Source organism: Meles meles, chromosome 16, assembly GCF_922984935.1.
Source record: "Meles meles chromosome 16, mMelMel3.1 paternal haplotype, whole genome shotgun sequence".
In the NCBI taxonomy this organism is placed as follows: Eukaryota; Metazoa; Chordata; class Mammalia; order Carnivora; family Mustelidae; genus Meles; species Meles meles.
Window position 1 is genome coordinate 38211435 of NC_060081.1, and position 27567 is coordinate 38239001.

A 27567-nucleotide genomic window follows, 5' to 3' on the forward strand; every position below is an offset into this window, starting at 1 on the left:
GCTGGTTGTCCACTGGCCACTGTAGATATAAACTCTCCCATTCTGTCCAATGTCACTAGTCTGTTTAAAACTCTACTTTCCTGAGGGAGGAGCAAAATGGCGGAGGAGAAGGAGACCTAAATATCATCAGGTCCCAGGAATCCAGCTAGATAATTATCAAACCATTCTGAACATCTACAAACTGAACAGAAGATTGAAGAGCAGCAATTCTAGGAACAGAAAAGCAACTACATTCTGGAAGGTAGGACATGCAGAGAAGTGAATCTGAGGTGACACACGGGATGAGAGACTATGGGGGGAGGGGCCAGCTCCCAGCAAGCAGGAGAGCAGTGGAGCACAAAATCAGAACTTTCAAAAGTCTGCTCCACTGAGGGACATTGCTCCAGAGACTAAGTGGGGGGTGGAGCCCTCACAGGGACAAGATGGTCTCAGGACCTGTGGGGTCACAGAAAGCCCAGGTGTGTCTGAGGGCAGCAGAGCTGCCAGATATCAGAGTGGGGAAGCCAGCTACAGAGATGGAGCCAAGGAGGGGCTCTCAGCTCGGGGTTACCTTAAACCGTGATCCAAGGCACAGTCCAGCCATTGGTCTTTGAGCAGGGACCCCACAAGTGGCAGATCTGGGGAGACTCTCCTTCCTCCTCCAGAAGCAGCAGTATGGGAGCACATGGCAGGAATCTGCTGGGTTTGGAGATTCCAAGCAGGGCCGTGCACCAGAGATAGAAACACTCGGTCACAGGCCAGGTGAGCTCAGAGTGTGGCCAGAGATCAGGAAGATGGGAGTGATTGGCTGCATTTCTATGAGGGCACACTGAGGAGTGGGGCCCCAAGCCCTCAGTTACTATGGGCTGGAGACTGGGAGGCTGCCATTTTCACTCTCGTCCTTCAAAGCCCTAAGGAAAGCATTTAGGGAACAAAAGCTCCAAGAGTGAACCCCAGCAGATTGCCTAGACTGACCCCTAGTAATGGTGGTGCAATTCCACCTCCGCAGACATTTGAGAATCACTGTAACAGACCCCTCCCCCAGAAGATCAGCAAGATCACCCAGCCAAGATCAAGTTCACCAATCAATAAGAACTGCAGAACTCCAGAGCTAGGGAAAAGCAACACATAGAATTCATGGCTTTTCCCCCATGATTCTTTAGTCTTTCAAAGTTAATTTTTTTAAAAATTTTATTTTGCCTTATTCTATTTTTAAAATTTTTTCTATTTTAATGTTTTTTTTAACTATTTTATCTTATCAATACCTTTTTAAAAATCTTTTTAAATTTTCATTATTGTAGTTAAATTCTATCCCTTCATTGTATTTAACCTTATTTTTTATATACATATAGGTTATTCTTTCTTTAAAATTTTGGGGTACAGTTTCTTCTCACAGATCAAAATATACCCTAAATCTAGCACATGGCTTTGTTCTAGTCTCCAGCCTGATCACATTCTTTCCTCTTTTTTTCCCCTTTTTTCAACCAACTTCTTATCTTATCAATTCTTTTATAATCTTTTTAAATTTTCATCTTTAAAGTCATATTCCATCCCTTCATTGTGCTTACCCTTATTTTTGTATATATATAAGTTTTTCTTTCTTTAAAATTTTGGGAGGTAGTTTCTTCTAACAGTCCAAAATACACCAAAAATCAAGTGTGTGGCTCTGTTCTATTCAACAGTCCAATATATGTGTATGCGTGTGTGTTTGGTTTTTTTCCTCCTTTCTTCTCCCCTTAGTTTCAGGGCTCTTCTGATTTGGTTAGTATATATTTGGGGGAGGGGGCATTGCTACCTTTTTAGTATTTTGTTCTCTCATTCATCTATTCTTATCTGGATAAAATGACAAAGAGGGAAAATCCACCTCAAAAAAAAAAAAAAAAAAAAAAGAACAAGCGGCGGTATCAACAGCTAGGGACCTAATCAATACGGACATTGGTAAGGTGTCAGAACTAGAGTTCAGAATGATGATTATCAAGGTGCTAGCTGGGTTCAAGAAAAGCATGGAAGATACAAGAGACTCCCTTTCTCGAGAAATAAAATCCCTTTCTGGAGAAATAAAATAACTAAAAGCAAACCAAGTTGAAATAAAAAAAGCTATTAATGAGGTGCAATAAAAAAAAATGGAGGCTCTTGCTGCTAAGATATATGAGGCAGAAGAGAGAATTAGTGATATAGAAGACCAAATGGTGGAGAATAAAGAAGCTGAGAAAAAGAGAGATGAACAACTACTGGACCACAAGGGGAGAATTGAGAGATAAGTGATACCATAAGATGAAACAGTATTAGAATAATTGGGATCCCAGAAGAAGAAGAAGAAAGAGAGAGAGGGGCAGATGGTATATTGGAGCAAATTATAGCAGAGAATTTCCCTAAATTGGCAAAGGGAACAAGCATCAAAATCCAGGAGGCACAGAGAACTCCTCTCAAAATCAATAAAAATAGGTCCACACCCCATCACCTAATAGTAAAATTTACAAATCTCAGTGACAAAGAGAAAATCCTGAAAGCAGCTTCGGACAAGAGGTCTGTAACATACAATGGTAGAAATATTAGATTGGCAGCAGACCTGTGCAGAGAGACCTGGCAGGCCAGAAAGGACTGACATGATATATTCAGAGCACTAAATAAGAAAAATATGCAGTCAAGAATACTATATCCAGCAATTGCACTACTGGGTATTTACTCCAAAGATAGAAACGTAGTGATCTGAAGGGGCACGTGCATCCGAATGTTTATAGCAGCAATGTCCACAATAGCCAAACTATGGAAAGAACATAGATGTCATCAACAGATGAATGGAGAAAGAAGATGTGGTATACATATATAATGGAATACTATGCAACCATCAGAAAAGGAAGTCTTGCCATTTGCAATGACGAGGATGGAACTAGAGGGTATTATGTTAAGCAAAATAAGTTAATCAAAGAAAATTATCATATGATATCTCTAATATGAGGAATTTGAGAGGCATGGCATGGGGCCGTAGGGGTAGGGAAGGGAAAAATGAAACAAGATGGGCGGGGAGGGAGACAAAGCACAAGAGACTCAATCTCAGGAAACAAACTGAGGGTTGCTGGGGGGTCGAGGGGAGGGATAAGGTTGCTGGGCTATGGACATTGGGGAGGGTATGTGCTATGGAGAGTGCTGTGAATTGTGTAAGACTGATGATTCACAGATCTGTACCCCTGAAGCAAATAATATATCATATGTTAATTAAAAAAAAAAAAACAAAACTCTACTTTCTTGATTATGTAGAATGGTATTATTTCTTTAAACATTTGGTAAAAAAAATTTTTTTTTTTTTCTAAATTTATTTGACAGAGAGAGAGAGAGATCACAGGTAGGCAGAGAGAGAGTTGGAAGCAGGCTCTCCGCCGAGCAGAGAGCCTGATGTGGGGCTCGATCCCAGGATCCTGGGATCACGACCTGAGCTGAAGGCAGAGGCTTAATCCACTGAGCCACCCAGGTGCCCCGTAAAAAATTTTTTTTAAGATTTTATTTATTTGACAGAGAGAGAGAGCAGGAGAGGGAGAAGCAGGCTCCCCACCAAGCAGGGAGCCTGATGTGGGGTTCAACCCCAGAATCCTGGAATCCCTTTAAATGTTTGGTAAAATTCTGCAGTGAAAGCATCGAGGCCTAGAGATTTTTGTTCCAGAGGTTCTTAAACCATAATTTTAATTTCTTTAATAATATTAAGATAATATATATTACTTCTTGATTAGGGGGGAAAAAAAACAACCTTTGCTTTCCTTACCTCATTCCCTTACTAAAAAACTTTGGCTATCCCCTGCTGTTTCTGAGATGAGCCTAGAGCCCTTAGTCTCATTTTTAAAGCCTCTTTCCTTCATTATGAACCAACAACAACACAAGTTGATCTACTCATTGTCCCTAGAAGGGAACCTCAACATTTTCCCTCCTTCTGCCTCTGTCCCTAATTCAGCACTGTGAGTCCCTCAGTTATTCCAAATCCCAGCATCCTTCAAGGCTTAGTCCTCCCCCCCACCCCCCCCAACACACACACACACACACACACACACACACACACACACACACACACCCTCCAGTGGTTCATTTTCCCAGACTCCTTTCCCAGGAACCTAATGAAGGGTTAAAACTGGATATCTATTGTTCATTTTTGTGTTAATGTCAAAGCAGGGCATGTTCCCAGACAAGGAATATGCTCTTTGGGGACAGAGAAGGCGAGTCCTGTTCTTCTCCATAACAAAGGTTAACCAAGACACTCTGAACCCACTTCTTGACTAGACTTCAACCTTGGTCTATAAAGACTTGAAAAAACCCACATAGCTTCTCTGAGCTCAACGCCACAATGACCCCAGCCCCTCTTGAAGTGCTTTCCTGAGAAAGCAAGGCTGCCAAAACAACTTCCTACTTGTTCCAGCCCACACCTGAGGGTGGGGCCCTTGTCTCCCAGTCTCTGTGGGAGGGCAGGAGCCTAACTTCAATGAGCTCCAGCTAGCAAACTCAGATGGCTTTTCCGAGGAATGAGCACACTTCCTGTGTCTTGTAATTTTTCATTCCCTGACCACTGAGACTCTCCTTGCTCCCTCCCAATATCCTCATTTTCTCTTTAAAAGGCCGTCACCACTGTACAAACCAAAGCTGAGTTCGGTTGACACTGCACGTTTTTCCCTATTGTAATAGTTATTACCAATTAAAATCTGTGCTTACCACTTTAACCAGTCTGGCTTTGTTGACCTTTGACATCTGCATCCCCCGTAGGCCTCACGAGAGCAACTGCAGCAGCCAACATGGGCAGGGCCCTCCCCATCACCAGGATATATGGGGATCCGACAGGCACTGAGGGCACTGTGGGGTGCAATTGTGAAGCCCAGTTTTCTAGGTGAGGGATGTGTGGCCTGAGGGAAGACCACAGCGCTGTACTGATGGGGAAACCTGCCCAGCACTTCAGTGCTAAGCCTTGGTTTCTCCTCTACTAAACAGGTAGGGACAAGGACAGCACGGAGGGTACAAGGTAGTGATACAAGGGACTCCCTGCAGGCAGTAAGCCCTCAGCAGCATGTGCTCTGGGAAGACTTCACATTCCCCTGCCACATCCCACACCACCCAGAAACCCCCGCCGACTGGCTCTTCCCAACCCACCCTGCCCCAGCACTCAGGACCTCTGCTCAAAGAACATACAACACCGACTGCATTTCAGAACCCACTTCCCCACTTACACTGCCAAAAGGGTGCTGAGGGCTTTTCTCCTTAACAGAGGAGGGCTTTTCTCTATAAAGAGCCCTGAATGATACTTGTTTGGAAAGAAAAAACAAAACAAAACAAAACAAAAACGATTCTAAAAGAGAATAGCCAATAAATCCATTTTTAAACACTTTGCCAAAAACACAACTACACATTGATATTAATAGAGATAATTGTTGTAAATAATGGGAAAATAATTCCATATCCTAATCCTTTTAAGTGAATTTAGACACCTATCATATAGAAAACTCTAAAATCAACTGTGTACCATGGGTTTTGGTCTACATACAGTGGATATAAAAATAATACTTCATGGATATGAAAGTCTGAGATAAAGGCTCAAAGAGACCCAAGGCCATCCGTACACCCAATCATGAGCCCTCTGCAGCCTATAACAGTTATCCATACTCATGCCTCACTACTAATTCTTTTGGGAAAAATAGGAAGAAAATATCCAAATTGTGGCATTCTACAGAGTCTCTCCTTTCAGCTCTTCCCTAAAATGGATAAAGTGGAACTTGTTCTGCCAAATTCATTCCTTGGGGTAATTGATAATTTATGATCTTGCATCAGCCCCAGTGTTAATGATAAAGTATGACATCAGCCTTGCAGAGTCTCAAATGGCATACAAAAAGTCCAGCCCTACAGAAACAAAACACCCCAGCTACGAAAAACAATTCATCCAGTAAAATGTTTCAATTCAAGCACTTTGAGGTGATGAGCACTGCCTGCCTCGGGGACAGGAGAGTGGCGACTCAGTGTGAATTCGTTTGGCACGGTACAGCCACGTGTCCAGCACCTCTGTGACCCACAGTATTTCAGGGCTAATGCCTATGTCAGGTTATAATTCATCAACATAACATGCAATGGGAATGATACCATTTCCTGGGTGAAAAGCAACATTATTTTATATGTTCCACTCGGGAAGTGGCTTGGAAGAGGCAACAATGTGCTTATTAATGTAATCAGTTACAGAATATTTCATTTTACCTTGTTTGGAGGAAACAAGAGGTCCATCCCATAAAGACCGATTGATTGTTCAGGTACCTAAATGTCTATCAGACTCTGACAAATGTGCCAGATGCAAATGGAAGTAGAATCCAAAGCATGAGGAAATCAACAGCCTCTCTAGGACACATCCTTGGGGTGTGGGTGTCCTCTAAACCCAGCGGAAGGGAAGGTGGAGGATGACAGGAACAGAATGGCTCTCCCTTGCTTCCTGGGAGGACACGCTGTCATCATTTCCACTATGTCAGTTAGCTGGGCTTTCAAGGAACACCATGATGCCTGGAACCTGCAGAACTTTCCCAGTTGACTGGCATGGTCTCTTGGTGACAGGGAGACCCTCAGATTGTTTCACAGCGTCAGCATACTGACCACTCTTCTGTATAATTACAATCCTAGAGGAAAGCTACAGGCTAGCTTCCCTCCACAGGGCAGGGGATACATATTGTTTCCTTGCCAGTAAAGAAGCACTGCGAATTCACGGATGGAAAATTCAAACTTAGGACTGGAACGACAGAGGCAGCAGGGGCGAGCCACCTCTGCAGTCAGAATATTGGCACAGCCTCTCCTCTCCTGTCTGACGGTATTTTCCACATCCAGAGAGGATTTGCATTTCATTAGCTAGTCTTAAACATGTACTGTTGAAAAAGTGATTCTGATGTTACTTGAAATGCCATAAATACTGTATTTCTTCAAGTCCAAGAGTGTGTGTGTGTGCCTGTGCTATAAGAAATCAATGAATGAGGGGGAAAAAAAACCTCACAGAGAATCTAATTTAGTGATAGTCCTAAAGAAAGCGGTGTGTTTGAGTTAAACCAACCTTTTGCCATGAACACTGTTTCAACTTGAGGTAGGAGATTCTAAAGTCAGTCTTTTTTCTTTCAGATGCGGAAAACAAAGCACCTGTTTCTTTCCAAGATCTCTTGTGACCTCTAGTGGTCTTCCTTAAGAAAATCAAATCCATCTTTCCTAACCACATAATTCCATTTTAGAATTTGGAGATGGATTTTGGAACCGTTTAGTTTCTCCTCCTTGGAAAATGTCATGATTTTTTAAAATGACGGAGGATTTCAAGCCCTAAATGACTTCAAAACACATGCAAGGCCAGTAAGAGGCCCCTGCCGTTTATACCACCAGGATCAGATCCAAAAGTCCATCTTGGCACGCTGTCACTCCAGCTGGATTGTTAACCAGATTTTATTGGCTGGGTCACTTACCAGGACTCAAGAAGAGCAACGGTGAAGCTCCTAATTGCGCTATCCCCCCCCCTTTTTTTAATGCTTTAGGATTCTAATAACTTAAGCCTCAGAACGTTCATTTCTATGAAATTGCTCAGAAGTCCAATTTAAGCAAATCCAAAAAAGCAATTGCTTTAAAAGGTGGAAAGTTCATGTTTAAAAACCACCAATCTTAACGTTTTAAAGCCCTCAATTGTCTTTCATCTATTTTACATAGCAATAATGTTGACACAATCTGGTTAACCTTTATTGTCAGCAGAAAAACAGCAGTCCATTTTAGTTATTTTACAACACTGACTGATAGCACATAACCCTTTCCTGGCGAGTTCTTCCCAGGACTCTCCCTACCCCCATGAAAGAATTGAAAAGGGTAGGCTCCCCCCTAGAAAGACTATTCTAACAGTTTCTCAGTCTGAGAGCATCTCAAACCCACCGTTGAGTATTAATCAAGCCCACTATAGATAATAAAGTTATGTCCAGAAGGAGTTACACTTTCTCTCAAATATTATGCAAAATATAGAACAGTAACTGTAGTAATTACTGTCTAAGTGGAGGGGCAGATTACAGCACAATTTTCCACATGGGTACATCGAAGAACCAGGACTGGGTATTACAGTGTTAATTCCCTGGTTCTGAACATGTTGCTAGGTAAACAGGGCAGGATAATTACATCCCAAACCCTTCTCTGGTCTAGTGTTTTAAGAACTGTGTTCTTCACTGTTAATTATCAGAGCAAGTAACTATTGATGAGACAGATGTCAAAAAATCAATGTGAGGGAAATAAGAGAAAAGCAGCAGCCTAAGAGAATACAGGGCCTTGCTCATCTGACCTTCTGAAAAATCTTTTTTCGTGTATCCTTAAGGTAGGGACGTGATCTATGTAAATGCATTCTCTGGCTACCTGAAATTCTACACCTGCTACTATCAAAACTTGAATGTGAACATTTTGGACAGAGGGCTTCTTTTTTTTCTTTTTTTTTTTTTTTACTTGAAAATGTTTTATTTTATTTATTTTTTTTTTTCAGCGTAGCAGTATTCATTCTTTTTGCACAACACCCAGTGCTCCATGCAAAACGTGCCCTCCCCATCACCCACCACCTGTTCCCCCAACCTCCCACCCCTGACCCTTCAAAACCCGGACAGAGGGCTTCTTAAAATGTGCCATATTCCTTTACCTTCCAGCAAGCAAAACCATAAATTGTCATAGCATTACCATTCGCTCATGAATTCACTACTGTATGCTAAATTGTCTTTTTTTTTTTTTTCTAAATTGTCTTTTTATAAATGCCTCTTCCCCCTTACAAAGTACCCACTGTCATCTCTTTGCCATCAGGACTTTATTCCTCGTGGGGCTTGCTACTTGCAGATTTTCTGTGGGCTGGGCAAGCAGGACATTTCACCCTCAGAGGCTGAAGGAAGAAGACCTCAAGGTCAAGAATCAGGAAGGTTTAGTTCAGGCCAGGACAGGCTTGTCCACTTGAAGTTTATAGTCCATAACTCTAAAGTTTTCAAGGGCAAAGGAGGAAAGGAAGGAAGGCCTGGGATGGAAAGGAAGAAGGAAAGAAGCTAACTCAAAAACATCAGTTTACCATGTGCTTACTAGGAGCCAGCACTGGGTAGGGCACAGTCTATACATTTTCTCGAGCAGCATACATCCCGAAAGCCAAGTGGGGCATCAGTGAGTAGATTAGCAAAGATGTCACCTTACTAAAAAGTGAAACAGGTCATTTTTAAATATGCTACCTCTGTATATGTCAGTTCCAGTATAGATTTATATACATTTTTCTATTACAATAATAGAATATATAAAATTATCTGATTCTACAGGATTATCTTTTACAGTAATAGATAATAATACCATAACGTCTTGCCAAATATCTATGCTGGAAGTAATTAAGCTTTAAAATTCCTCAAGAGGGGCGCCTGGGTGGCTCAGTGGGTTAAAGCCTCTGCCTTCGGCTCAGGTCATGATCCCAGGGTTCTGGGATCAAGCCCCACATCGGGCTCTCTGCTCAGCGGGGAGCCTGCTTCCTTCCTCCTTTCTCTCTGCCTGCCTCTCTGCCTACTTGTGATCTCTGTCTGTCAAATAAATAAATAAAATCTTTAAAAAATAAAATAAAATAAAATAAAATTCCTCAAGAAAATGCCAACTGCCAAGATCCAAATCTGGTATACTGCCTACACATTTAGAGAAAATATGGAGCTTCTGGGTTGGTGAATGCGAAATTTGGCGAGAGTGGCCCACATGGAGAGGCCAGAAGCTCTGCTCTCTTTCCCACACCTCACCCTGTGCATCTCTCCCATCTGACTGTTCCTGACTTATGTCCTCTTATAATAGGCTGGTGACCTAGTAAGTTAAAAGAAAAGAAGATACTTTTGGAAATGTTCCTCCCTCACCTGCTGTTCCTCTCTACCCTCCCGCCCAAGATCGTCTACTTTGTAAACATACATTTAATCATCCATCCTGATAATTTCTAAATTGGAAATTATTTAAAATTCAACTATTTTATTTCAAACAAAGCCTGTAAAATGGCACTCAAACCCACAGATATTTAGATAAATGTAAATCAAAATAATAAGTTATTGGCTTGACCTAAGAGATTGGAAACAGTAACTGAAAACATCCAGCATTGGTGAAGTGTAAGGAAACTAGACTCCACTGGTTAGAATATAAATTATTATGAATATTTTGGTTGAATAATTTGGTACCACCTATTCTTAAATCTTAGTATTTAATGTACTCTTACCCAGAAATTCCACTTCTGGTACCTACACTAAAGAAAAGAAAATAGCATGAGTACCCGAAGATATATGTACAAGGCTGCAGTACTACTTGTTACAGGAGAAAAAAAAATAAGGACAAATTTCCATAAATACGGAATAATTATATGAATATTAGAGCCACATGTTGAAATACCATGCAGCCGTTCAAAAGAATACAACTGATCTGGAAGGATGATGAACTGTTACATTAAATGAAAAATACAATTAACAGAACATATGATCATTACTGTATACAGACAAAAAGATAAAGAGTGAATATACATACACTGGCACATGTGTGCGTAGCTATATGCTCACATAGCAGAATGCAACAAGTAATTTTACTCTAAAAAATTGTTCTAATTTGAAAATATAATTCATTTTATTAAATGAACCCATCCCTCAAGCTAATTAGCAAAGAGTAGAATAAAAGGAGAGATTTTTTAATGAAATGAAGACAAAAATTCAGCAATTATCAGACTACTTACAAGATCCTAAGCAATAAATTTATGTAAATTTCTCCTAACATAATAAAGAAACTGCCTCCTTGTGAATACTTTTACAATAAGACTTCCTTAAAGACTATATTTCATGAAGGGCAGGAGGACCTATTTTCCTATGCTGATACTAACAAGACAAACTTCATAAATCAGGAAGAAGGATTTGAAAGGTGAGAGAATCAATTAAAAATGTTATTAAAAAATATACTTCGGGGTGCATGGGTGGCTCAGTGGTTTAAGCCTCTGTCTTTGGCTCGGGTCATGATCTCAGGGTCCTGGGATGGAGCCCCGCATCCGGCTCTCTGCTCAGTGAGGAGCCTGTTTCTCCCTCTCTCTCTGCCTGCCTCTCTGCCTACTTGTGACCTCTCTCTCTGTCAAATAAATAAATAAAATATTAAAAAATATATATATACTTCACTCGAAGAATTCCTTTTCTTCAGAATGCATTTGACTTGTATTAGCATTTGTATCCTGACCAAAGGGGTTTTACAAAGAGAATTATGATGCGTGTATTTAGCTATGGATTTAAAAAAAAAAAAAGGAAAGGAAAACGGTTTTCTACAAGGAATTTTCTTCTCTCTTGTCCTAAATTAGGTGGATAATTTATATCGCTTTATTTTACTGCTCGGTAATGTTTCTTTAGACACATGCTGTCTGGATCTCAGAATACAAAGCACATTCTCTACGTGGATAGTAAAAATGGAATCACCTTACTTTGTTTTTTGTTTTTGTTTTTTAAGATTTTATTTATTTATTTGACAGACAGAGATCACAAGTAGCAGAGAGGCAGGCAGAGAGAGAGAGAGAGAGGAGGAAGCAGGCTCCCCGCTGAGCAGAGAGCCCGATTCTGGGCTCGATCCCAGGACCCTGGGATCATGACCCAAGCCGAAGGCAGAGGCTTTAACTCACTGAGCCACCCAGGTGCCCCTCACCTTACATTGTTTGCATAATGTTCATCATCTGCCTTCTTCTCTTTGTTTTCCTTCATCACCAAACTTCTCTAAAGACCAGTGGATAACCCCTTGCTTTCTCGTCCTTACCTCTCATTTATTCAGCTCACTGCAATGTAATTTCTTTTTTTTTTTTTTAAGATTTTATTTACTTATTTGAGAGAGAGACAGTGAGAGAGAGCGTGAGAGGGATCATGACCTGAGCTGAAGGCAGTTACTTAACCAACTGAGCCACCCAGGCACCCTGCAATGTGATTTCTAAAACCCAACTCTGCCCTTCAAGGAGGGACAAGACCAGACCCCAAACCAGGGGCTGAATGTAGGTCACTGGTGACTATGTGCCCACTGTTGGCAGAGAGGAGCCAATGGGATGAGCTTGAGAGAAAGCTGAGACCCAGGTCCTAGGAAGACAGAGTTCAGAGTCATGAGGACAGGAGAAAAAGGAGAGAAGCAAATCAGGATGGAGCAGGGTTAGGGCTGGAGACTGGGGAAGAGGTCAGTGTGGGGGTGGGCAGCCACCCTCCCTCTCACCCAAAGTTCATTCAACTTTTAATAGATACAGAATTCTCCCAAGTTATTATACATTTTTTTCTTAAATGAGTTTTGGCAGATTGGGTTTTTCAAGGAATTGGCCCATTTCATCTAAATTATTGAATTTACAAAGTCCTTATCCTTTTAGGTCTATGAGATCTATAGCAGTATCACCTCTTTCATTTCTGGTATTGGTAATTTGTCTTTTTTCTTGGTCAGTTTGGCTAGAAGTTCATCAGTTTTACTCAACTCATCTGTATCTTTTTAAATTCGTAAATCCAAAAACCTCTTCTTTAGACTCAAATTATTTGATTTCCTCACATTATTTGCCAGACTTAAGAGTCTGACTTCTCTAAGACTTCTCTCCCTCTCTTGCAGTTTTCTTCCTTATTATCCTGAACAGCTCATTTTTCACCTTTCAAAATTCTGCCCTAGACCTCTGCTTTTTCTCCTTAAAACCTCCTCCTCAACTAGACAACCTCCTTTATTTTCATGACCTCCTCACTCATGAGAGGACAGATCTGTATTAACACCTCCCACATAACCATCTAATGCTATTATTTCTACTCTCAGCTAATGAACTCACCATCAGCCCCACACACATACTTGAAAACCCAAGTCACGGTTAACCTGTTCTCATCCTTCAACTTCCCCACCCAGCTGGCAACCAAACTGCACTTTCCCCCTCAGACATTTCCTTGCATCCCTGCACCCCTTGGCCCTCACCTGAATCTCTTTGACTTGTCACTGCTTGAATTCCAACTAGGATCATTTCTTGGCCAGACTGTTCTGTGCTCCTCCCTTATAAGCCACAAACCAAATGAAAGTCAGTTATCTTTCACACCCAGTCCATATCATGCCTTTCTTCATCAGTGTTGCCTGCTGGCTCAGGATAAAGCCTTCTCATCATAATTCTTTCTTTGCCATCCAGTGGCCTGCTCTTCCTCTCCACACCTCCTACAGCAGCCACACTTGTCTACTGCCTGCGAACAGACATTCCAGGTGCTCCCCTGCCTCCACAGTTTCGCCCAATCTGTCCCTCTGACTATACTCTGGCTCATCCTTTCTGACCGGATTCAGAAGCTCCCTTCTCTGTGAAGCCTTATTTTAAATTATTTTTTTTTAAACTGAGGCATAGTAACATAAAGTCAAATGCACAGGGTTTAAATTGGGTGAGTTCTGGGAACTGCATACCCTCCAATCAATACACAGAGCATGGCCACTGCCCCAAATACCAGTGTGTTCCTCCCAGGTACACTCTTTCCTCCACCAGAGACAACCACTGACCTGCTCTCTCTCCCTCCAGATTAGCCATTTGCACATCACACGAGAGGAGTCAATAGTTTATGGTCTTTGTTTCCGTGTCTGCCTTCTTTCACTCAGCATGAACGGAGATTGATCGGCCCTACTGTGTCTATAAGAAGTTCATTGCATTTCATTGCTGAGAAGCAACCACTGCATGGATGCACTCTGGTTTGTAAATGTAAACATCTACTTATTGATGGGTATTTAGATCTCGGGGTGGGGGTGGGCCACAGAGGTTCTGTATGAAGCTGTCTTCCTCCTTCTCTGTCCTTTCCTTTTCTAAGCCACCCAACATTAAAGTTTATTGTAGCTGGGTCTGTCTTCCCTATTTAATATTTTTTAAAGGTTTTATTTATTTATTTGAGAGAGAGAGAGAGAGAGGTGGGGGGGGGGTGGAGACCGAGAAGCAGGATTCACGCTGAGCAGGGCTCAATCCCAGGACACTGGGATCATGACCTGACCCAAAGGCAGACACTAACCTACTGAGCCAATCAGGCACCCCTATTTAACTTAATGTTAATAATATTTCATTTCCTTGAGCACTTACACGTGACTGGAAGTGTGCTAAGTACTTGTTCTAACTACTTAGATGATCCGTCAGCTCATCCAATCATTGCAATGATCCCATGCAGTTGACAATGCCCCAGTACCCACTGACTGGGAGAAAACTGAGGCCTGAAGAGGCCAAGTTCCTTTTTTAAGTTAACCCATTTGGTCAGTAGTCAAATCAAGACCAGAATCTATATCTCATGCCACTATTGCAAATTCTTAACAATTATGCCATAATACCATATGACTGGCACAGAGTAGGCTCTCACTTCTTAAAAATTTAATACTTTCTAAAGAAATCCAGCATTCATGGCAACAGTTGACCCAGTAAAACATAACTTATTCTTCACTGATAAAACCAAGCAATCACCCTTGTAAAATGATTTCATATGCACTTTTATTTCAAAAAAGCCCTTTTATTTTGGTCACAATTTTATGAGTCAGAAATCTGGGAGGACTCAACTGGTCAGTCCTTGCTTGGGGTCTCTCCTATGGCTGCAGTCCCATGTCAGCTGGGCTCCAGATATGGAGGGGCTGTCCCTGGCTGGACGGCCACAATGGCTCATTCTCATGGCTGACGGTCTATGCAGACTGTCAGTGGGAGCCATGCTGGGGCTGTCGACCCCAGGGCCAACATGCAGCCTCTCCAGCACAATGGTCTCCCAAGATCACCTTGTAGGACAGCTTGTGGGATGGAAGATGGTGTTGCAGCCATTTCTGGAAAACAGAATGTGCCAGAGCCATCTCCTTAAGGCTGCTAAACTTCGGGGCATGTCTTTGGGCCCACTGACAGTAAAGATCTTCAACTTCCAAAACTCCTCTTTGGGGTCAATCTCAGAAAGCAGGTGGGCTTATTGGGAAAACTAAACAGGCGGATTTATTTTTACGTATATTTGAAAGTTATTTAACCCAGTGTGGGACTGAGGAGTGCGTGTTTTCAGAAACCCCTTCAGTAGTAAATGTGCAACTTTGCCAGCCACACAGCACCAAATGAGTCTCATCAGATATTTAGTCCTGTAAATTATGTCAGCAAGGGGAACTGGAAACATCTCCAAAGGAAGTGATACCTACGGGCATCATAAAATAATTTAATCCAAGCTATGCACACTCACGTAAGAATTGGCAACTTAGCGACTCTTTGTACGGTAAGTGTCCAGGTTAACCTGAGGTTAGAAAAGGCGCTGCTCCAGGCTTACCTGGCCTTGCGGATGTGCAGCTGGGGGTAATGCTTCTGCCTGTGACATATGTGCACAGCGAAGTCCTCATCGTATGTCAGACTTGGAATGTTTCCCACTTGCTCAAACACGGTTATGAGAGTTGAGCCTAAATCATGCAGACAAAGAAATGTGGCCTCATTTTACCAAGGGATAACTTTTGGACTTCAGAACAAAGTGTAACTTCTGTGCTAAGTGGTATTTTAATTGTTCTATGATCAAACAGGCACATGATACACTTAGGGCCTGGAGACCCAGCTTATCGCCGTTCCCCCAGAGCACCACTTTCAGCATGAGTTTCCCATGTTGGCGACTGGGGACAGGAGGTGGTTGCGTAGACCTTACCTAGGCTCATATAGGACGGCACAATGAGGAATATGAAATGCAGCTCCGGCACTGCCTTAAACACGCTCCTGGTGAGGGGAAGAGAGGGCGGCACAGGTGTTAGGACCAAAGCAATTCTACTAGCTGGCACCGTGCGAGACACAGGCCTTCACTAAAAACATCAGCTGTTCATCAGTCCACCTGGGCCCCCTGCTCCTTGCCTGCAAAGGCAAGAACACCTTCAAGGGAATTTCTCTTCCTTCTCTATGCGTCCTGAAATTCCAACTGGCCTCTTTTCTGTCTGTTCTATGGAGGCAGTGAAGAAAGAGTGCCACATTCATGGGGCACACCAGATTTCTGCTGACATTAACCTTTGACCTGGCATCTGGATGGTCTGGTGTGACATTACAAAGTGACTTGAAAGCGGAGGCCACCACCCCCAAATGTCGGAGCAGGCTGTCAGAGGCCCAGCACCATCACCGGGTAGCCTGACGGATCACGTTTCGCCACGCCAGATTATTGCGGATACTTCCGCAGTCTGTCAGGTTAATAAAGGTTTCTAAAGATAAGATGGGGGAGAACTATTTTTAGAAACATCCAAACCTGTGATGCTTGACTCTCCCTCCCCACAAATCCAATTTTTTTTTTTTTTTTAAGTGACTGTACTACCTGTTTGCCTCAGGGATGATCCTGAAAGATGTGTGTCAAAGGGAGTGTTGACTCAAAGAAATGTCTATGGTTTTCTTTCAGAAATAGCACGGCTGTTCAACATAGAGGCTTCATACAGCCATGGGTTACAAGCAAATTAAACACCTCAAAGGATCTCATGTTTTTGAAAATATTTTAAAACGAGGCACATGGTCTCTTTCCTGTCATTTTGGCACCAACGGGACTTGTCTGCGGTGTGTTGGCCGGCCCCCCTGACGTCCTCCTCTGCAAGATCCCAGCCACTCACTGAATAATCTCTCTGCAGCAGCCAACAGAGTACTCGTCCACGGCCACAAAGAGGTGCAGGAACAACGTGTTCAGAGGCTGCACAAGAAAGAGAACAGGATTAAAGGCTGAGTCAGCATTCGGGCCGCCTCGGGGGTGGTCGGGGTGGGGACAATTTTGGGGTAGCTACAGGCTTGGAGCTGCCTGGTTTTGGGGGTGAGATTTTATGTGTATAGTGATGAGACACTCAGGCAGCGTTCAAGCTATCTCACTGATTCCATTTGCTGCCTTCTGTCCTTGTACCTTAGAATTATTCAAGGAAACGGGGATTGTAAATGAGTCCAATGCATCCAGCCCTTAGTCCTGCCCTCACGAATGGGGCTTGGGGCAGGGAAGTGCCTGCAGGGGAGTGAAATCGATTATTAACTCAGTAGTCTTGTCCTCGGGGGTGTCTATGCCAAGTGAAAGACAATCACCCATTCCCTGGGGCTCTTGAGTCAGCAGCTGCTGCTCTATTCAAGTGACACAAGAGAAAGATTCTCTTATAAATTTGAAGGATGGGAGGCAGATGCCACGTTATGAATCCAATGGCTTGTTTTGTTCAACATTCCCAGAGTCAGAATCAAATATTACTCTTGGGATCCAGAAAACCTGAGAGCTGGAAACTCAAAGTAGCAAGATTGGAACTGGACTTCAGGTTAAATATTTCCAGTTTTTAAAGAGCTTTGTCTCCTACTTCTGAAGACATTTAAAGTGGCCTCAATAATGAGCAGTTATTCCGTACATCCAGCCATGGGTCCGCTCAACTCGGTACCCCAGTGTTTACAGACAAATCTTCCATTTTCAGAGCTAATGCAAATGTGAGGGGGTTAACCGGTGAGGGGGCTGCTTGCACTTAGATCAGGACAACAGAAGTGCTTTCCATGTTTCTCGTCTTCTGAGCAATTTTTTTAGGCGGCCTAGGGTTACCACCCACACAGCTGTGTGCCCCTCCTGTTGGATAATGCATACCTTAGAAATACTCAGAAGGGGTGTTTATCAGACATAAAATGGCAAGAGAAGAATCATAGTTTGGTTCAGGCAAATAAGAGAAATACTATCATTGCGATAGCAATAGCCACAACACCACTGTGAGCCCTCCCGTGTGTTACCGGCTTACCCCACGACCACCTGACTTAACACGTGCTTCGGATTCTAAACAGGACTAGTCCTGGGAGTACACAGTTTATTATTTGACTGATTTATCTTCCAAATTCTCTCTTCCATCAAAAATATAATAATTCAACATTTATTCTTTAGTTTTATGATAAAAAGCATTACTTCAGTTGCAAATACCCCTGGGCTAAGACATTAAGCCTTGAAGCTTTATACCAATGCTGTCCAGTAACAAAATAACTTGAGCCACAAACAGAAGCTGCATATGCAATTTCCTAGTGGACGTATAAAAAAAGAACACAGATACGTAAAATTCATCTTCAATATATTTCATTTAACCTAACATACTGAAATTATCATTTTGACAAATTAAGAATTGTGAGACATTCTACCCTGTTTTTTCCTACTAAATATTTGAAGTTCAGTGTCTATCTTATTACACTTACAGCACACCTTAACTCAGACTGGCGCACTTCAAGTACACAACAGCTACACATGGCTGGTGGCCACCATACGGGATGGCGGAGCTCTGCACTGCTGAAGGAGTTTAAAATGCGTTCAAAGAGAAACAACCTTAAGAGAATGAACAAAGGAACCAAAGGGGAAAGAATTTATGAATAAAGATGTTGACTTAGGATGTTGGAAAAGGTAAAATCGTGGTCCTAACACAAACATCCAAATAAGCACATGTTGGAGATTTAGTCAACCCGTCTATTAAGGATTCATTCGGTTAGTGGGATGACAGAAACAATTTGCAGCACCTGAGAAGCTGGCTACCTTAGGTATTTTAATGAGGGAATGCTAGAATAAGATTGCTGGGCTAGAAACAAAAGAGTTAATGTCCTGCAAGGCCACCAACCGTAACTTCTGAGAGGATCTCTTCCATCAGACAGAAATTATTTACATCTCGCATGGACAAAAATCTACAAAGTTAATCACTGTTCCTGTAGAACTGTACCATAGCCCGGTCAATAGATAATCGATCAAAGATACAAGCATGGGACCAAAAGCACCTTTTTGGCCTATTTCCAAGTTTAAGATAATTTTTCTAAAAATGGTAACTGGATGTATAGAGTGATGAGGAAGTGAGAAGCAAAGGACAAAGGAAAGACATTATTTCGCTGAATAAATGCCAAATGATGTGTTGGGAGTGCACATGGGCATGTGTGTGTGTGTGTGTGCGCACACAAGTGTATATGGGGAGGTGAACTCACTCATTCACGCCATCGGCATTCCCTAGGGCTCTGGGGACACACTCTTGGATTCCACTGACAGACAAGCATGCTACCCCTGGTCATAGCCTCTAGCTCTCCACGAGTCTAAGGCCATATGCAGGCCTGGCTCTGGGAGGCCGAGGTCAGAGAAAGCTCAGACTTAGCACCAGCTACCAAGTCAGGTTGCCAACAGGTTGTAAAGTGCCCACAGCTAGAAAACATCAAATGAGCCAGAGTCCACCAAGGTACCTTGAAAATTACAGAGTGCAACAGGAATCTGAGGCTCTATTATCACTGTTATGGGAGCAACGGTGTAAAGGCAGGTGCCCTCCCAATATATCAAAGGCTTCAGACACTGAGCCTAAGTGTCCACTGATGGATAAAGAAGCTGTGGTATACATACATACATACAAACACACACATGCGTGCACATATATACATGTACAATGGACTATTACTCAGCCATAAAAAATGAGATCTTGTTATCTGTGACAAGATAGATGGACCTAGAAGGAATTAAGTTAAGTGAAATAAGTCAGGCAATAAAAGATAAATACCAAATGATTTCACTCATATGTAGAATCTAAAACACAAATGAACAAATAGATGAAAAAACAAACAACAAACCAGAAACAGACCCATAAACACAGAGAACTGGTGGTTGCTAGAAGGGAGGGAGGGTGGGAGGCAAAATAGATGAAAGGGAGTCGGAAGTGCAGTTCCAGTTATGGAATGAATAAGTCACAGGGATTAAAGGTACCGCATAGGGAATACAGTCAATGCCTATACTTGGGGTGAGCTAGCATAACACATACAGCTGTCCAATCACTGTTGTACACCTGAAACTAATATAACATTATGTATCAAATATACTTCAGTTAAAAAAAAAAACAATTAAAAAAAAAAGACTTTGAACATTGATCCGGGGGCACAGTGTGAAGACCTGAGAAGCACATATCTGACATTTCCGCTAATTCCCTGCTCCATCCTAGTCTTCGCCAGCAGAGGTGAGCGAGGCCTTGCCACCAGATGACTAATCTGGCTATTTCCTTCCCTTCTGTATCCTCTCTGGCCTCTTGCTCTTAGACTCACTCTTCTTCCCCACTAGCTAACTTTGTTTCTAACTATCATGATGTCACTTTCTATTGTGAGTCTTGAACTGCTCAGTCTCAAAACTGGAAGGGCATATGTGCAAACATAGGACTTCCCTTCAAAATTAAGGCTGTTCTAATAAGAACTGTGTGTAATTGCTTACTGTGCATGGGATTTCACTGTCAAGCTCCCGGAACACGGATACCCAGCTGTCCTGATTGGAGACATTCCAGTTGGGATAGTCCACGAAGGTAGCCTGAGCCATGATCTCCTCCTTGTCATTGCAGAGGGTAACAGCAAGGTTTGCCTTTTCCCTATAGAAAGGATTAAAACTGCACACATGACCAAGATTACCAAAAGGGAGAGGACGAGGTGTCATTTCCCCCCTCCTCCTTTGGCTACCGAATTCTACCAACCACTGCATAACCTTTGAAAGAGGTGGGAACAGTGTGGCAGCAACTCTGAGAGAACAACATCTTCCAGGACATCTGGGACTACCAACTAAATTTTGACTGAAAATTACATTTTGTTAGAAAGGTGTTATATTTATGTGAAGCATCCAGTACCCTTCCCTTGGAGACTGGCTGGGGAAATTGTTTGACTGTCATTTTCCCTATACTTCCCACGTTGCCAATTCCACTGTGTTGGCCTAAACTTGTAAAGTTAGAGCGGCCAACTGTCCCCACTTACCTGAGACTGAGAAGGTTCCCAGGATATGGGACCATCAGGGCTACAGGGCCTGAGAAAACCGGAGTGAGCTGGTCACCTATGCAAAGCAGTGAAGCTGAGAGTTTAGACCCACCTCTGGGTCTCTCTCAACCAATTTCTCCAAACCCTGAGCCCAGGTCCTTGGGCTGATGGATTCTAACAGGATGTGAATATCTATCACCTGATCCAGCTGCAGAAATGGAGACCCTAAGGGGTCTGGCTTAAGCCAAGGCAACCTGGCAAGTTAAAAAAAGACAGGGGTGGAGAAGCAGGTCTTCCAACTCTTATTCTGGTGGTTGTCCCAAAGGGACATCTTTTTTTTTTAAAGATTTTTTATTTATTTACTTGACAGAAAGAGATCACAAGTAGGCAGAGAGGCAGGCAGAGAGAGAAAGGGAAGCAGGCCCCCTACTGAGCAGAGAGCCCGATGCGGGACTCAATCCCAGGACCCTGAGATCATGACCTGAGCCGAAGGCAGCGGCTTAACCCACTGAGCCACCCAGGTGCCCCCCAAAGGGACATCTTGATGGTCCTCCCCAACTGCTCCCCTGCCATGCAGCCTGGCATGACAGTAAGAGCTCTGACTTAGAGACAGGATATAGTTTACCACACGGAGAACCATTTGTATAGAAATTGAGATGCCATTTTCACTTTTTCAGCTGAGTGGAATCTACTGATATCTTAAGTTGGAGGAAAAAAGATTAAAATGCTCCTCCAAAAAAAAAAAAAAAAGGTACAGACATCTTTGGGAAACACTGTGCTAGGCATGTTGATCTCAGTACCTACAGCCACTGTCCCTCCTCAGCCACTCCTCAGCCATGGGGGACCTCCTCTGGGTGCACCTGCCACAAAGGCCCCACCCTAGCACTGGCTATCATGGAAAGAAGACAGCAGACTGCCCTCCGGTCCCAAGAATACATTATCCTCACAGGGGGCTCATTAGCAAAAGGATGCAGTCCCCAACCTCTCCGCTCTGATTCACTGCAGCTCTGCCCCTCTTCCCATTACTGCACTGGCTCCCTCTGGCTTTTGATCCTCTGGGCTCATCTGCCCCAGGCTCCCAGAGCCATGACCTACTGCTTCACAGTGATAGTCCTCACTCTAATTCAGATGTGAAAATGCCCAGGGCACAGGACCCAGTAATGATGGTGGTGGTGGTGGAGGAGGAAGTGGGCAAGAGCTGGGACAAGGCAATTGCCATCCCCTTAGGGAAACAAGGGAAATGTGTTACTGGAATCCTAATTTGAACTTGAAACACATTTATCCATGGGAACCTAGGGTGGTGGTTGGGTTCCATAGTATAATTAGCACAGTACTATACCACACAGACATTATAGATTAAATAGACTTTTGTGGGTTGGCCTGGGAAGCCAGCCATGAATAACGTCGTTTCAATGGGAAAATGCACTTCAATTTCCAAATGGCTGAGTGCAAAAAAGTAACTTTTGTAGCATTATCCTTTTGTATCTATAATTTCCACTTCTTATTACCTCTTAACATTAGTCCTATATGGGACAGATTTTTTAAAAAATCATTGTAGGAGAAAAGAAGGGAGAGGAATAAAAAGGTAGAAGGAGAGTCTTATTTTTAAAAGTTGAATTTAGAATTTTTCTATGGAATAAGCCAAATCAAAAAAAATATACACACATGTATATATTTCACACAAAATATGTTAAAGCTCAAGGATATTTTCCAGCAAGCGAAATCAGAGTTGTTTTCATTAAAGTAATGTCTCATTTGTTCACTTGGTTTAGCGAATTTTCCAAGTTCAGCCAAAACTCATTTTATTTAACTACACTTGATGGAAATCTTGGGTGAAACAGTATCCCCATTTTCTGCTTTATTAAGCAGCACGAATGGCACAGATCCGGGTGTTCCCAGAGCCTGTCACATTCCCTCCCCCTTCCCAGCCCCCTGCACTGTGACACGTGCACTTGATGTGGCCTATTCCTTTGGCCCTATCCCCACTCATCTGCTATGCCCAATCTGCTCATTTTCTCCCCTACGATTTAGCAGGGTTTTTAGGTGAGGTCAGTTGTATTCATTCCTATATCTGTGACTGAGCCAGTACGTAATATAATGAAATGCAATAAAACCGGGGAAGAAACCTCCAGTTTTAGAAATGCTTGTAAAATGGATCTCTGAGCCTTAACGTTGGCCTGGCAAGGGGTTGGGAGTTGCCTAACAGGAAAAATGAAAGGTTGTATAGGCTGGGTACACACTGATGAAAATGTAAATTTGCTTTTACTTCTGAAGATATGCTGCCTTCTGAGGTAGGTCACATCCTTTTTAGTTATTAGGATCCCATTTTAACATTAAAAAAAAAAAAAACCCTTTCACTACTCCACTCCCATATGGCAAAAATTATGCTTTTCATATCTGCTGATTCAGAAAATATATAAAAACATGAGACGTGTGGATTCGAGGTACCCTGACAGCCAAGGTCCAGCAGCAGTGTGAAGCTCACCTTCAGAAACAACAGGCTGTTAAGGACTTTCAGGTAATTAGTATGTGACCGTGTACAGGATTTGAGATTTGCAGGTTTTTGAAAAAAAATCTGCAGAAGTCACCAGTTGTAACCCGCCCCCATGCCCCATGCCATGTTCTGAATACGCCCTAAAAGGATGGGCCCTTGACAAATGATCTCATGGGTCACTGGTGATCACCTGCACAGCCCAACCATGTCCCCTCCTGCTCAGGCCAATGGTGACACATTTCACTCCAGGAGGGGCAAGTCACAAGCGCATATTTGCTACCAAGCTGGGGGTTTGTAATTTATTTGCATCCAGAAATTTATCCGCGTGGGAAAGATTCAAGACTCATTAAGGTATACAGTGGCCCCCTGCCACTTGCTTTTCCATCTCAGAGGCAATCATGCCTCACTTTGTATCATGTTCTGTGGCTTGTTGATTTCTTTTAACAATATATATGGAAGAGAATTCCATCATACTCATAAAGCAGTGCTTTATCCTATTCTATGGCTGCCTGGTTGCTGAGAAAGGAAGAGAGGAAAATGATAGAAAAGCCTGCTGCTTTCTGACCCTAGTCCCTGCTCCCTTATAGGCAAAACCAGAGGGAAGGGGGAAAGCAGCTATGAGCACCTCCTAGGAGCGAGGCTCTACCCTGTATTTAAAAACTATTCTCACTGTCCCATTCATCCTGTAAATTAGGTATAACTGTCCATTTCACAGATGAGGATGCTGGGGCTTAGACATGATTTATTCATTAATGCAATAAACATTTGTTGAATACAGACCAAGGGCTAAGCTTTTTTCTAGGTTCTGGGCACACAGCAGAGAACAGGCAAAAATCCCTCCCCTCATAGAGCCAATGTTCTAGTAACTGGAGACAAGACAATTAAAAAAAAAAAAACTAAACTAAAATGCACAGAATGTCCAGAGGGACAAGTGCTATGAAGAAATATTGGGGGAAGAGGATGAACCGCGCAGGTGCATGCAGGTGCGCTTCCAGGAGAAGGCAGCATTTGAGGTGTGATGGAAACGCCTCTGTAACTGTAGGATGAGGCATACCTATGCCTGGGGTGCTCCAGGAGAAATAAAGGAACTCAGTGGAGCTCAAGGGAGGTGCGGTCAGAGGGAAAAGGGTGGGCTCCACACCAGATCATGGCAGGCATGTGGCAGACCAATGGAGGGTACTGAGCAGAGCACAACAGGATCTGGCTGGTGTGAACAGTGTTGCTCTGGCTACTATGTTGAGAATAATTTGCTAGGATTGGGGGTTGGAGGGGGGTGTCGGGCAGCAAGGGCTGATGCCAAGGTGGAAGCAGAGACCAGAGAGGGGCTGTTGAAGTACTCAAGTGGGAATGCTGGTGCCTCGTACCTCATCTCAGCAGGAGAAGTGAGGTGGAAAGAAGAGGCCAGGTTCTGGATGTGTTCTGAAGGTGGAGCCGACAGCGCTGCTGGTGTGGGAGGTTAAGAGCAAGAGTGAAGGTGACACCAAGGTTTTTGATCCCAGCAAGTGAAACTTTGGAGCTGCTGGAGTTACCGAGATGGGGAAAGAACAGACAGAGTAGTCCAGAGGCAGGTGGTGATCATGCTGGGTGTAAAGTACCTACTAGGTATTTGAGGGAGGACATCCATCAGGAAACTGGATAAATGAATTTGGAATCTAGGAGATTCCATCAACAATGTTAGCTGTTTTTCACATTTACATAATAAATTAATCCAGAATTGAGTCTTTTCTTCCTTTTTTCCCTCCCTCCTTCCCTTTCCTTCTTTCTTTGACAGGAGGTTGTTCTTTACATTTATTCTCTTTTCCATATGGATAACAAATTGTCCCAGCACCATTTATTGAATGGTACATCCTTTCCCCACTGGCTTGGTCATCAAGTTTTCATATAAGTGTGGGCCTCTTTCTGGGATCTCTAATTCCTTGGCCATTACCACACCATCCAGATTACTACACCTATAATGACTCTTTAGTTGGGCAAATCTCCCCACCTTATTTTTCTTCTTTCAAGTTACTCTGGCCCCTTGCTCTCCCATATAAATTCACACCCATATTATCAACTTCAACAGGTAATCCTAGTAGCATTTTAACTGGAGGAGAACTGACTTCTTTACATTATCAAATATTCCTATTCAAGAATGTGTATACCTCTTCATTTATTTAGGTCTCCCTTGATGTCTTTCAGCAAAAATTAATAATTTACCCCATCATAGGCTTGGACGTGTGGTTTCTGGGAAGGAAGGAAGTACCTTTGAATCCTACCCTCCTCTTGGATAATACTTTAAGAGTACTTTCATTCTAATTATGCTCTTGCCAATTTATCTTCTATTTTTGTTCTGTATTTTACTTGTCATTATTTATATCTTAAAACTTACTATTTATATTTAGTATCTATATTAGTCATTTTTCTTAATAATTTATGCAAGTTTGATTTTTTTATCTTAGAATTAACATATTTGCACATATATTTACTTTCTTGTATCCTTGGCTTTCCAGCTGAGATATTATTTCTGCCTACAGTATATTCTGAGGAATTCCCTTTATTCAGGATTCATTGATAAACTAACTCAGTTTTTGTTGGCCTCAAAATGCATTCGTTTTCCTGCAGGTATTGAAAACCTGTTTCCCTCGGTATACAATTTTAGTTTGGTGCTATTTTCTCTCCAATACTGAAGATATTCTACTATCTCTGGCTATCATGGTTGTGAGTGAGAAATCAATATTAGTCTAATCTTCAACTGTTTGCAGGCAAGTCGTCTTTTCTTTCTGATAATTTTCCAGATCTTCTCTCCAGCTTTGGCATTTTTCTGTTTCATTATGATGTGCTTAGTTGGGGATTTCTCTGTGAGTTTATCCTATTTGGGTTTCACTGAGTTTTCCAGATCTAAGAATTGGTGTTTTTCAACTATCCTGGAAAACTGTCAGCCATGATCTCTTCAAATATTGCCTCTTTTACTTCCTGTTATCTCCTTCTAGAAATCTGATTAGACCCAACTGTAACTGTTAACTATTCCCTTCTTACTTTTTTGCCTGTCTCTTTGTGCTGAATTCTGGATAATTCATTGGTATCGGTCCTCCAGTTTGCTACTTGCTACCTCTGTCTTCAACTGTGTTGGTTATGATGTTTAATTCACCCAATGAGCTTTTAAATGTATTTTCATTTCTGGATAGTTTATTTGACTTTTTTTTCAAATCTCATTATTCATTTTTATGGTTTTTTTAAAAATGTATCTTTTCACTGTAGACATAGTAAGCACAGTTGTTTTCTATTCTTTGACTGACTTAACATCTGAAGTCTTTGAGGGTGTGATTCTGGTGTATATTTTTTGTTTTTGGTTCTTCCTAATGGTGCATGTTTCCTTATATATTTGTGACTTTTGACTGTAAGTGCATTTTGCTTGGAATTCTATCTGGGTGCATTATTTGAAGTCTGAGTTGAAGCTCCATCCTTCAGACCTGATTTGTGTTATTTCAGCCAGTTTCCTGGACACACTACTAATCTGCAACCACTTTTAATCAAATTCTCCATTTTATTTGCTTTATTCTGTCTAATGGTAAACGAACACAGTTTTTCTCTGAAAATGCACTCATTATTTAGGAAGTTTTGACGCTTTTTGGGACCATAAAGATAATCAGCATGGACCTTAAATCAACACATGCTTACAAATTCTTAAAGGCTTTGTCCCCCTTCATTCCATGCTGAGGTTGAAAAGGCTACTTTCCTTACTGTCCCAGCTTCAGCAGTGGGTTTATGTCTCATTCATCCTTACAATGAGCAACCCAGTTTTATACAAAAGGATCTAATACTTCCCTCCTTAGGTGGAGGGAGTGTTTATCTTCTCTTCTTTGCAAAGCTGTCAAAACAGAAGCTGGAGGTTTCTAGAATGTAGCAAAAATCCTCAAGGAATAGGTGGCACTGGTTCCTGCTGTTTTCTTAAAGTTTCTGATTTCATGTTGTTAATGTTCTCTGCACAGTCCTTAACTTTTGTGTTCATGTCTGTGTGTCTGTGTGTGTGTACATATTTCTATCCAGAGGACATCATTACGGTGTTTAACCCAGCACAATGCCAAAAAGTGGAATCATTTCATTGATATACACATTTTTAAAGCATTTTATACATGTTGCCCTGCTGTTCTCCCACAAAATTTTGAACATTTGCATTACATTCATCAGTGCGATAATCAGAAACTACAAATTTTAATGTCTTAGACTGGCCTTACTTTAAACATTTCAATTATATTTAATATGAAGCTTTATAAAACCCAAAATACTGAGCTATCTTTTATCTTTTTCAATAAAAATAATAAGAAACAGATTATAAAATGCATACATCCTAGTGTCCAAAAAAAAAAAAACAAGGGAAAAAATCTGTGCATATTTTGAAGTTTAGAAGACCATTTTAATAGCAATG

At 42.1% G+C, this 27567-nt stretch overlaps 1 protein-coding gene across 1 annotated transcript in view; it reads right to left on the bottom strand.

Annotated features, from left to right (window-relative positions):
• Nucleotides 1–27567, bottom strand: part of CFAP61 (cilia and flagella associated protein 61) — a 290455-nt gene that overhangs the window by 254434 nt on the left and 8454 nt on the right. Inside the window, exons 3-6 of the mRNA XM_045980366.1 lie at nt 20142–20292; nt 16540–16616; nt 15606–15673; nt 15243–15369 (exon numbers count right to left, since the gene is read on the bottom strand). Of these exons, the coding sequence (XP_045836322.1) occupies nt 15243–15369; nt 15606–15673; nt 16540–16616; nt 20142–20292 (423 nt within the window). The remainder of the gene's footprint in view (nt 1–15242; nt 15370–15605; nt 15674–16539; nt 16617–20141; nt 20293–27567) is intronic.